Source organism: Artemia sp. Qi Xiang Cuo, chromosome 4, assembly GCF_049724085.1.
Source record: "Artemia sp. Qi Xiang Cuo chromosome 4, ASM4972408v1, whole genome shotgun sequence".
NCBI lineage: Eukaryota > Metazoa > Arthropoda > Branchiopoda > Anostraca > Artemiidae > Artemia > Artemia sp. Qi Xiang Cuo.
In genome coordinates, this window is record NC_142797.1 from 57979465 (window position 1) to 57991998 (window position 12534).

The 12534-nt window shown below is 36.9% G+C and overlaps 1 protein-coding gene across 1 annotated transcript in view; it reads left to right on the forward strand.

Moving 5' to 3' along the window:
* The first annotated feature begins 1704 nt into the window (after positions 1-1704).
* Positions 1705-12534, forward strand: part of LOC148953276 (tyrosine-protein phosphatase Lar-like) — a 50451-nt gene continuing 39621 nt past the window's right edge. The window contains exons 1-2 of the mRNA XM_089087916.1: positions 1705-1711; positions 3754-4059. Of these exons, the coding sequence (XP_088944042.1) occupies positions 1705-1711; positions 3754-4059 (313 nt within the window). The remainder of the gene's footprint in view (positions 1712-3753; positions 4060-12534) is intronic.

Below are 12534 nucleotides of genomic sequence, written 5' to 3' on the forward strand. Positions count from 1 at the left end.
ATAGCCTTCCTAACTGCATTTTAAGCCCAATTCACGAGTCAGAGATTTTTTTGGGGGGGGGGGGTTGGCTTCAAACCCAGTGCCCCCCTCCCCTTTGATGCGCTCTGATTCTTTGATGACATAATATTTTATTGAGCTTTTTCTTACTTGGGCCCTCTCCGAAGTGAATTCCTACATATCTTTCTTTTGAGTGGTAATGTCTAAATGTCGCCGAACGTATTCAATGAAGTTCGAAATGTTTCGAGCAAAATTCCTCTTTAAATTTCCATGAAGTTTGGCCTTATCATTATAAAACACTTTCCTTCAATTAGGCAACTACTTCCGTCAAAATTTGGTTCAGAAGATGAGGACAATTTAATCTCTTTACCTAACTCCTTTCTCTGCTGATTAGTTTCCCTGTCGACCTTTGTTATTCCATTTGGAATGCTTAGTTAACCCTAATGATGGAAAATATTGACTTGGTAACGTTCTTGTATTTTCATCTTCTATCTTGCTAACCTCTTTGCAAAGTTTATCATGTAGATTTTCAAGGGACCGTCTCGTAGCTATGGTGTGTGATGTTCCAACATATTTAACAAAGCTCAGCAGCAACTTTTTAAACGAAAACCCATACTATAGAGTGGTCCAAAATAGAAAGGTATGAGGTCTGTAACCCCTCTCCCCACTACTACTACTGCACTCTTTTAATTTTTTTGGAACTGGATTTTTTTCTTGTGTATCTCAGAGTTCTGTTGGCCAAGATAATTTTTGACAAGTAGCGTTAAATTCTACGAGAAAAAAGACAAAAAGAACATAAAATGGTATTATATTTTTCCCTAAACGGACTCAGGTGAATTTCTAGATATTAGTTTGATCATACATTACAAAACTCCTTATATGCATATAATTCTTGTTTTTATTGTTATTTTATTGAATGACGTTAAAAATAGAGGAAAACCTAACAAAAATAATTTCATAATGTTTCTTAAATTGTCTTATTTTTAAATACACATGGAGGGGTGGAGAGAACTTCTTTCTGTATTTGTTTTATATTAATTTTAGGCAAACTGGAAAAACATTAATATTAGTCTTGTTTTATTTTCAGTCGCAATTAAAGATCCTATTTTGATTCCAAATATTGCAGTACACGAGGATTGAGTTGTACTGTGAATACTAAATAGTTTTATCGGGATTATTTGGAAAAGCTGAAAGATCTTTTAGACAGTGTGTTTTGAGTTACTAAAAATTTGAAATGGCTAAGACACGTTCTGTGGATGAAGGATGCCAAATTGCCAAAGATTGTCCTTTTTGGCCAACCATCTTTGCCTAAACGAAAAGTAGGTCGTCCCCGAATAGGGTAGAAAGAGGTTGTAAGCAAGGACTTATTATATATAGGAACTTCATTAGAGTGTTTAAAGAGGGAGGCTTTGAATATAATGGGATGGAGGAGGAGCTTGCGTAGCTGTGTTGGCCTCAGTTGGCTTGTCGCTCCAGTAAGTTGTTAGTGGTTGTAGTGTTTCAGTTAGAACACCTTCCTTTCTCTCTTTCCTCTTCCTTCCTTCAGCCCTTTCTTAACATCCTCTACTCAGAGCTGGCACTCCTTGGGGTTCTTTCACAAGATTGTAGTATTTAGGCCCTAAGCTTGGGATCTCAGGAAGGGTTTCTATATTAAATATTGCTCCAAAAAGTATATCAAATATATGAAAAAAGTAGGTTTGATGAGAGATGGCTGGTGAGTAAAATGATCCATTAATGTTTTTTAATGGTTGTAAGATTTAGACGATTTCCCAGTTTAGCACTGAAGCACAAAGATATACCTCTTGTAATTTGTGCCATCTATATTAACCTTGGCAGCAGTTTTAGTTTTATTCATTCATTAGAGCTTTATTTATTTTTGTTTCTTAGTTGAAAATCAACCTCGCTAAATAAGTAGTTGGACGGATTCTGTAAAGAGAATTATAACATTATATTTTTTATAACATTATAAAACAAAAAGAGTACTACAAGTAGATTCCTTATTTTAGGCTCTTTCCAAATATTATAGTTATTTTTCGGACAATCCCTCCCCCTTGTGATCCCAGATATGGTTTAAGATTATATACAAAACTATAAGAAAGCACTAAAACAGTGACATTATTGTTTTGTAATATTCAACCAATTTCTTTCAATCAGATTATGATATTTTTTTTTCAATGTTATCCACAAGTTAAATCATTTCAAATAATATTTTTATCCAATTTCGAAATCAATCACTCAGGCTGAAATTGATAACAAAGAAGATGACGTATCACGACGTTAAAAATAACGGAGAAATACACTATTAGGCCTATATATGGGACCACCAGAGGGAGGGGGGCTTATTGTCAGGGTAGTGACTATTATATTAAAGAAACACATAATAAGAAATCTAATGGTACTGCTCCTTTTGTTTTGTAATATTTCCTTTAACAGAGCCGTTCAACTTCACATTTAGCTTAAGTTCTGCACCTTTATCTCATTTGCACATCCTCCTTTAAATGTGGAATTATTTGCAAAGACTTAACTGTTTTCACATTATGTATGGAATTTTCTATGCAAAGTAGTTAAGTTTCGTTATGTTAAGTATAATCTTTTGCTCTTGAACAAGTCTTTTCACATCTAGACAATTCAGTCCCGGAGAAACTTAACCCCTGACAATTATCCTTAACGTATCCACACGTAAAATTGAGTTGCTAAAAATAAAGTAAGACAAATTAAAATAATTTCTTGTAGGAATTCTGGCAAATTCCCCAGTGTAAAATTTCCCCAGAAACATAAATTCCACCCCCCCCCCCCGAAAATTCCCTCCCCATGGAAAATGTTCCCCGTAAAAATCCCCCTAGCAAAAATTCACTCTCCCCCCACCCGAAAAATTTATGCACACTTCCCAATAACAAACACTGTACATGCACACACTTTTATCACATTAATCGTAAGTGATAGGATTCAATCGTGAAAGACTTCAACAGTCTTGTCTGACAGTATCCATAAAACTATCATAATCATCGTCTAAAATCATTACAATCATCTTAAGCCAACTATTCAAAAATGTGGAATGGAGATGGCTATTCAAGCTCTTCTCAAACGTAAAAGGCTCTCTGGAAAAAGTTTATTAACTTATTTTTAAGATTTATTAATTGCTCATATAGAAATTCTAATTTATTGCTACTATATAGCTATTTTCTATAACGTAACAAAATTTCGCGTGGCGTGAAATTCTTTGACATTGCCTACGGTACGGACAAAATTTCTTCCCTACACTTACTTACCCCGACGTCACGTCTTAAGTTGTGCTAGTGTGTAAGGTTCTATGGCACAGCGTGAAAGAATCACTCTGGTCTCTGCATGGGTTCAATCGCGATTGATTTAAGTAGATAAGGGATTGTGAGCAATATCAAGCATACTGGAAAACTGAGGAAGGAAGAACAGGAAGAACATTAGTGTTGACCAGTTTTTCATTCCTGGTCTTTCAATTACATTCCTGTTACATTCTTTTAAATAATTCATTAATGGGTAATATTTTTTGTTACAGCTGCTGTTTTTATTACGAGTTTTCTGTCCTTGTAGCACGAAGGCTGCACCGTTTAGAAACTGAAAATATGTCAGTTTCCACTGTTTTCACTGTTTTCCAATGTTTTCAGTGTTTTCAGTTCAGTTTGCCAGTGTTTCTGTACTTATCAACTTCTTGGTATCTGCCTTTGTCTATATGGACTTTGACGGCATCTACATGTTATATATACATATACTTTTCTTTAGAAAACAAAGTTCCGCATGGCTTTCCGTGTATCACAAGAAATCCGGTACCAACACCTCAAGTTGAAAAGGGTCGTAATACAACTTTGATATGTGAAGTCGAAGGCAACCCTCCACCAGTTGTGACGTGGATCCGTGACTCCCACCCCCTGAATTTGAGCAACTCTCGGTACCGCGTCAGCATGAATGACAACGTTGGACGTTTTGATGTTTTTGAAAGTGATGAAAGTGACCAAGGTCGATATGATTGTGTCGCTGAAAATAAAATTGGAACAGTTGTTTCGCCTCAGTTTACTCTTCAAGTTCGATGTAAGTCTTTTTGATTTGATTTTACATTGATTACTACTTTGTCCGGTTTCCACCCCCGTGTTGGCTTTATATCCGTTGTTGGGCGTCCTGACCAGAAGTAGGGAATCAACAGGGGCGTATCCAGGATTTTGTTTCGGGGGGGGCGCGTCAGTCTACCTTTTTATTGCAGTCATGTGAGCAAGAAAATTATCTATCATAGTGCAAGATTTCAGGCGGGGGGGGGGGGGTAGCTAGGTAAAGAAATTAAAAGTACACACCTGTCATGAGTATTTCTAGTTGTAGACTTTTTTGTTTGAGAATGGATTACAATATTTTTCCAATAGTAAGAATTAAAAAAAAGTTAGAAGCAGTGAGAGTTTCTATTTTGGGCGAGTAGTTGTTTTGGAACTGCCACGAAGCATCAGAATTTAGAAAATATAAAATAAAGAAATTCATTATTCCTTGTATTTGCCTATGAGACCCGTGTTTTAGAGAACCAAATAAATAAAAAATAATATTATATCAAAGACAATTGCCCAGAATTTGGTTTCGGAGGGGTGGGTCCTCAGTCTACCTATTATAACAGCCATGAAAGCAAGAAATGTATTGATATTAACATTGTTTACAGAGGATAAAGTACAATTAAAATTTAAAAAACAGAATCAACTGCACTTGAGAAACGAGCAACGAAAGACTGTCTAACCTCTCACAGTAATAGCCGCCGGTCTTTTTTGGCTGCAAATGGATCAAAACCTTGGTCAGCATCGACCTGGATATCCTGGTTCAGGGTCATGTTAGCTAGTCCGTTCAGACGCTCCTCGCCCGTGGAGCTCTGCGGATAGGTTTTTAATCGCTTAAGACAGCTAAAGCTCCTCTCAGCAGAAGCGGTAGTCACTGGTAATGTCTGAAAAATCGTCAAAAGCCTTTGAATGCATGGGAAAAAATCTTGCATCGCATGACGCAAGAGTCGAAGCAACAGTTGATGGTTTCTCAGACTTTCCAAGCCACTTCTGTTTCCAAAGGACTTACTCACATTCGAGCGCACGTCTACCCCTGTGAAATCCCTCGTAAACAGCAACAGCGTTCAAAAATTCATTAATATTTAATGACTCAATGTTAGCTGGCAAAAGCCTTCCGATTTTGAAAGATGCCTCCTGGTGGCGCAAAAATCTTTGATCAAGTTCTTCAATAAGTGAAGCAAAGTACGGATCGAACAATGACTCGCGATAAAAAACCTTGATGGACTCATTATCGTTGATGGACGTTCGGCGGATAGACCTGGGAACAGCCGGAGCCACATTTACCTCTTGTGCCAGCTCATAGGCTTTCTGAAAAACTGTTTCAAAATCATTTTGTTTTGACTGCAGTAAAGTATCAGAACATAGCTTAATATGCTGACAGCACCCAACTAAGTCTAAATCTTCAACTCGCAGTGCCTTAGAGACAGAGAGCATTATGACCCTAATAAAGTCTAGTATAGCCATGATGAACATAAAACTAAATTTGGTTGCTGTTGAAACCAATGCATTTGCTTTTGAAATAACTTTCGTGTTGCACAGTATGCTACCAACTATTTCCTCAAGTACGGAAATAATCAAACAATAAAAAGACATAAAAACTAAAATGCAATCATGACGCTCCACCCATCTCTTTTCGCACAACTTCACAAGCTTTCTCACAGTACTATCGGGAAAAACGACAGCGACCGCTTCTACAAACATATTCGTTCTTTTTGGTGAGGATGATAAAAATGATACAATCTGCTGTATAGTAGCAAAGGTTGATCTAACAAGTCCTACCCGACTAATTTTACATAAAGCCAAATTTAATCTGTGCGACGCACAGTGGGTGTAGATCACATGCGGATATTTTTTCCCAATTTCTGCCTGTGCACCAGAATAGCAGCCTGACATGTTGCTGGCCCCATCAAAACCAACCCCCACAAATTTCTCCATTTTTAAGCCGAACGCAATGCATTGGCTGATGATTTGTTCCGCTACTGCAGAGCCAGTGAGATTTCCACAAACAGAAAAACCCGAGAAACCGCTCTTCAAGTAAAGCACGAGTTTCATTGTAGTATCTGACTACAATAACTAACTGTTCCTTATTGGAAATGTCTGTAGTCTTATCGGCAAGGATTCAAAATGCTACTGAACTATTTACATCACTCACAATGCTTGGCACAATAATGGACGCGGCACAATCGATCAGTTCGTTTTGAATGATTGGAGATATATACTGCGCAGTTTTTGCGCCATTTTTGAAGTGTTCTTTTAGACATTTCTCTCCACTCTCTACCATTAAACGCATAACACCATGAAAAATGCCTTCATTTACGTTAGTTCTGTCGCATAGTTTACTCTCCTCTTTGTTTCCTTGCAGAGGTAATTCATTCCCCCCGCAAAAAAGGACCGCGCGCAGACTTGGTGTTAGACTTTAGTGATTTTCTGTTTTATTTCAGCCTCTGCACTCGATATAGCAGACACAATGCTCCTAGTTCGTTTTTCATAAACGGAGACAATGCTTTCGGCGCTAATCATTGAATCAAGATGGTAACGAGAGTTCTGATGCGCCCGCATGTCTGAAAGGAAATGCTTGAGTTCTGTGTATGGTTTCGAGACTAGAGAGCCTTGAACCTGATGGCTACCCTTCCCAGCAGCTTGACAAGCGAATAAAACGCATTTTGCACAAAAGACCCATGCACGATGGACTGAAGACCAACCATTCTGGGAAAGTTTGTAACCAGGAGTACTGAAAGGATCGAACTTTTGTTTTTCCCTTTTCGATAAATGCTTTCGAATGAGATGGAAAATTCTGGTTCGGCTTGAAGTGACTTGTTAAAAGATTGCATTTTTCTTTGTCTGAAAGGTTTTTGAGTTGATCTGGTTTTCCGGCATACAAGCCGATATCATGTTGGAGAGTTTGAAAAGACGTTCGAGCCCAACCCGTTTGAATCGACGAATGAGAAGCACTAGGGAATGCATATTTATCTCTAGGCAATGGTAAAGGTTTGTGGTAATAAAATTCTCGTTCAAACCATAATGTCCACTTTTTAGGACCCATGATCTCCAATGTCGAACGCAGTAAATAACACGACCAAGTAAAGATAACCTCTCAAGAGGAGAAAGCTTGCCGTCGTAAAACATGCGCCGTACGCTTTCCATAAGCCAAAGATAAAACTGTGTTCCTTCGCTTCCAGTAGCACGCTGTTTCGGGTGTGCCGGAGGCACGAAGGAAGGGACATCTGCGACGGTCAGTTATTAGCCCCTCGGTTGGAGCATCATGTAGTGTGACCTTAACAGTAAAGTACCAAGAAAATGCTCTCTACCCGACTGTCCCAAGGCTTCAAAGCTTGCCCTTGAATCGTTAAATTACTCATTTTATTACTTATCTCGCTGTTCCTGGACAAACATTAATTTTGGCAATTAAATCATAATCGGAACATTTTTTCTCCCAATTTTACTAATGGTCGCAAAAACTCGTTTTCTTCGTAAAACTCGTAAAAACTGAAAACAATTAACTTTTGTTAATTAAATTTTTTGCGTACATGACTTGTTTGGTAGGTCACAGTTTGGCCCCCCCCCCCCGCAAAAGTATTGAATTTTAGAGACACGGCTAAAAATTCTGGAATGGCTCTAAATGATCAATTCACACGGTAAAAGTACCGTTTTTGAGGGATTATACTTTTTGTTTCTGGAAATATGGGAATATGTAGGTATTCCAGCATTAACCATGCTCATAGTTACACAAGAAATAGAATATAAAATGAATGAATTATTAATAATCCGATTTTGGGCTCTAGAAAAAGATTAATTTTCGAAAAAGTTTGATCCCACCCAAATAATGATCATTTTTACTGTTTCCTTTAATTGGTCATAGCTAAGAAAAATTCTTACGAGAAGATTTCCAAATTTAGGAAAGACTTGATGATAAAGGTTCTCCCCTTGGATAATATAAGAACTAGGATCATTATACATATTTTAAAGTAAGAATTGTTTTCTTAACATGTCTCCTTATGAGGTGTACCAAGGCTAAACAATTACAAAACAATAAAGGCAAGAGAACTCTCCCCATAACAATTTGTTTCATCTTAGCTTCATAGCCCCTCCCCACTAGAGTTAATTTATGGATACACCCACTTCTTTTTACTGGCTTAATGCGGCACAAAGGTGATAAGTAAAATAAACGAGGCCTGATGAGGATGACTCCACTAAATACGGAGCAAGACCATACATATTTACACTATATTTACGACCAGTTTACATCAAAGTGTTCTAAAATGAAATAACCAGTCACCTTGTACCGGCGTAGTGGAACAAACCAAGACTTTGTATCCAAGAGTTCTCTGGTTCAATCCCGCGAGGTGCAAGGAATTGTATATCCAGTATAGATTAAGGTAATTTTTTTCTTATGCTGGGCAGAATACGTATTTTATGCTTTCCCTATTCACAGATAAGACGTAGTCCATATCATCTTTATTTCAGAGTAAGTCGGTAATGGAGTTCTCTGATTCGCTGAATCAGAGCATAATGAAATTCATATCAATGGAACTAATATAGTCAATTCTTTTGATTCATTGAATAAAAAAAAACATTCTCTTAACATAAAGTAAGGAGCAACACCTAAACCCAAAACGAACAGAAACCATTCTGCATATGAAGGGGCTGCCCTCCTTCCCGAACACCCCACTTCCCATACAAAATTAACGCTTTAGAAATATTCAAAAAGCCTCTAAAATAGAATTTTGGAAAATTTTGAGTTTGGGGGGAACGGGGATTTCAAAAACATCTTCCCGTGACATAACTTGTCCTCTAAAGTCGATTCTTATGTTTGTAGCGCTCTATGTCTTAGCGCTGTAGAAATATATATATATATATATATATATATATATATATATATATATATATATATATATATATATATATATATATATATATATATATATATATATATATATATATATATATATATATATATATATATATATATATATATATATATATGTATATGTATATATATATATATATATATATATATATATATATATATATATATATATATATATATATATATATATATATAAATTAAAATAAATTTCATTAATTTTCTGTTTCAAACTACCATCAAAAATAAAAAAAGTAATAATAAAAAAACATAAGTAACTCGTCTTTCCAGGCTCCTCAACTCTACAGTATAACAAAATTTCCAAAGTGTATTACCTTTTTGGCATGTTTTTTTGACATGTTTGGCGGGGGACCAACTCCTGCCAAACATGTCATACAAAAAGGCGTACAGATGTATGTACAAGCACATACACATACTCACACTAACATACACATACACATATGTACACATACACACACCTATTAACCAATTACATCTTCATTGGCATTCCTTAATTTTATTTTTTAGTGTTGATAGGGGAAGAGATAGATTACAATTTTTACCAAACTTATTCCATACTGTAATTAAACTATTTCTAAGTGAAAAACTATTTCTATCTCTCGCATTTAATTGGTGGCTGACGGACCATCCACTGCCTCCTGGACTGTCGACATTAATCCACCTCATCCAATGTAACAGCTCAGATTGATCAAAATTCGTAGGCAATGCTTTCTTACGATACTGAACAACAAAAAGAACTGACTGAAACATTACAAACTGTTTAACTGGAAGGATATTCAATACAACAACACTGAGTACTTGATTTGTTTCGTATTAAAGCAGGAGATGGAACATATTCTTTTAGCACTCACAGTCCTTTATTCCGTTGTCTCTGGAGTGGCAGTAAGTTGCTCCTAAATCTATTCTAATAACCAAGGATCCCAATGTATCCCAATAAACAAGTGGACAATAATTAAGGTAAGAATGTACTAAGCTGAAATAAACGGACCTCAATACACTATAAGGTAAAATAAACTTCAGGTGACGCATGATTCCAGCATTTCTGCTTAATTTCGACTGAAGATGGCTAATATGGTGTTTGAATGACAGGTGTTCATCAATGATAGTTCCTAAGTAGCGTACAGAGCTAACACGCTCAATACGCACGTTGTTTGAGGCCACAACTGACTGGAGTCCAGGACAAGAAGTTGAAGTCTGAGAGTAAATAATAAATTTTCTCTTCTCAGAATTTGCTGTCAGACGCTTAGACTTAAACCACAACATAATTTTATCAATTGACTGACATATATTTTCCCGAAGTATCAGATCATTGGGTACAGAGACACTACATCCCGTATTATCGGCAAACAGCACTGTAAGTCCGGGATCCTTTTAAGACTCACTCAAGTCATTGATATAAATTGAGAAAAGCAATGGGCCAAGACACTGCACATTTCCCCCCTGATGGACCCCTTTAGAGTCCTAGTAATATATCTGTTTGATGTTGTTTCCATTCTTTGTTCCGTCATAAACCAGTTATGCTGTGTAGACTCGAAGATATCCAGTTTTGCCTGAGTGATTGTATTGTATATTGGATAAAAATACCATTTTAAATGAGTTGAAATGTGACTAATAATGGAATGAAACATGAAAATCTGATCAATATAAATATGCTGCATAGTATGAAGTAAGAGTTTCGTTTTAGTGTTTCTTTCAGTTTTATAGTTTATATATATAGACCATTTGGGGGGGGATGAGGTTTGAGAATAAATTATCTCAAAGGCGAATAAAAGCATAAGAAGCATAAAATTAGCAATCTATAAACACCTCTTTTTTTTTAACGTGTCTGCTTCTGGAGACCCGCTACTCTTTATGTTTAAGATGAAAATACAATCTCTGAAATCTTTGGTTTTTGACTAGGCTCTGTAAAAGAAGCCTTCATGAATACTTTTCGGCAAAAGCTTAGAATATAAATCCGAAAGAAGGCCAAGCATATTTTTCACCCTGCTGATAACAGAGTGAAGGAAATTTTGTCGGGTATTGCAGCTAGCGGTGGAACATCTCCGCCAGTAGGTGAGTAACTTAGGGCACCAGCGCTTTGAAAAGTCTTTGTTTTCTCTTGTTTCGCAGTATTTATACTTTGACAAAAACATGGAATCGTGACCAAATTAATCTAAATCGTCCATATCTCCTTGAAATTGGGAATATCTGTGTAGGCCCATTAGCTCAATTTCTTATAACCATTATACCTTACCTTAGACCTTAGTTCCTCCTCTGCCACCAGAGGCATCCAGGGCATCCAGGAAGAGCCGCCAATCATCCCTCATATGTGCTGCTGCCCATATATCTTCCCACTGGGGCTGGACCGTCGTATTGATGTGTTTGAGGTCCCGCTGGTAGGTGCGACGAAGTGTATTTTTTCGGCCGTCCTCTTCTATGGGATCCCTGCGGCTGCCATTCCAGTGCAGTTTTAGGCAGTTTTAGGAAGTCTATCCTCTGTCATACGGATAACATGCCCCAAGTATTGCATGTTTTCAATTGTTGTTGCTCGCAATAACAGTTTTGTGTTCCGCGAAGAATGCATACCACAGTTATCGTGTGTAGGCTGTATTCCGATAGAATTTTAGCTTGTATTCTAGGAAAAATCAATTTCTTGTTGCTTTCCGTTGTTAGACGGATCATTTTCATAGCCTTGGTACTTTATGCAACCCCCTTGAAAGCCGTTACTTTAAACTAAGAAAATGTAAATATTGTTATCCCGCGTAATGAACAGATTGGCGACCAGTTACAAGTGCATTTCAATAGCCCTGTGGTCGGGGACTTATTTTTTTCACGTGACTCAAATCATCCAATCAAATAAAGGCTTGGGATCCGCCATTGATGTTACCGTAGGAACATCATAAAAATAAAAATATGTAACATAAAAAAACTTCATAAAAATGTGTAACAAAGCAATAACATCAGCTTAAATACGTTAGTTATAAACGGTTATTATAAAAAAATTAGTTGATTCATAATTAATACGACACAATATGTGCAAAAATTCTGAGAATGAACGTTTTTGTGATATTTTTAGATAAAACAATGTTTTTTTTGTGTTGAACCATTCAAATTGACTTAGTAAGCGAGATGGTGTCAGAAATCACGTACACCCTATGTGGCGCGTGTCAAGCGTTGCAAAAGTGTGCCAAGCGTGGCAAAACTTTGCCAAGCGTTGCGGTGACTGTGCCAAGCATGGTGGAGTTCAGCCTAGCGTTATGGGGACTGTGCCAATCTTGGTGGAACTCTGCCACTCGTGGTGGAACGGTGTGGCACAAGTGGCGCTCCTAGAATTACACCAGGTGGCTGAAAGTGGGTAACCCATAGTTGATAAGCTGCATAAGGGAAATCCCTTGATTAAAATTTTAAATAGTAATTATATATAACTTTGATACGAGAAATACACGCAGTAATCTGTTTTCAACCCTTTCTAGTAAGTTCCAGTAGGATGTCTCATAGCTATGGTTTACAATATGAGTATATTGTTTAAAATATTTTGTTTGTACACGCTCGTAAACTTGACACTAGAAACCAAATCTGTCTATTTCTTCCATAAATTAGCTTATATTTTAT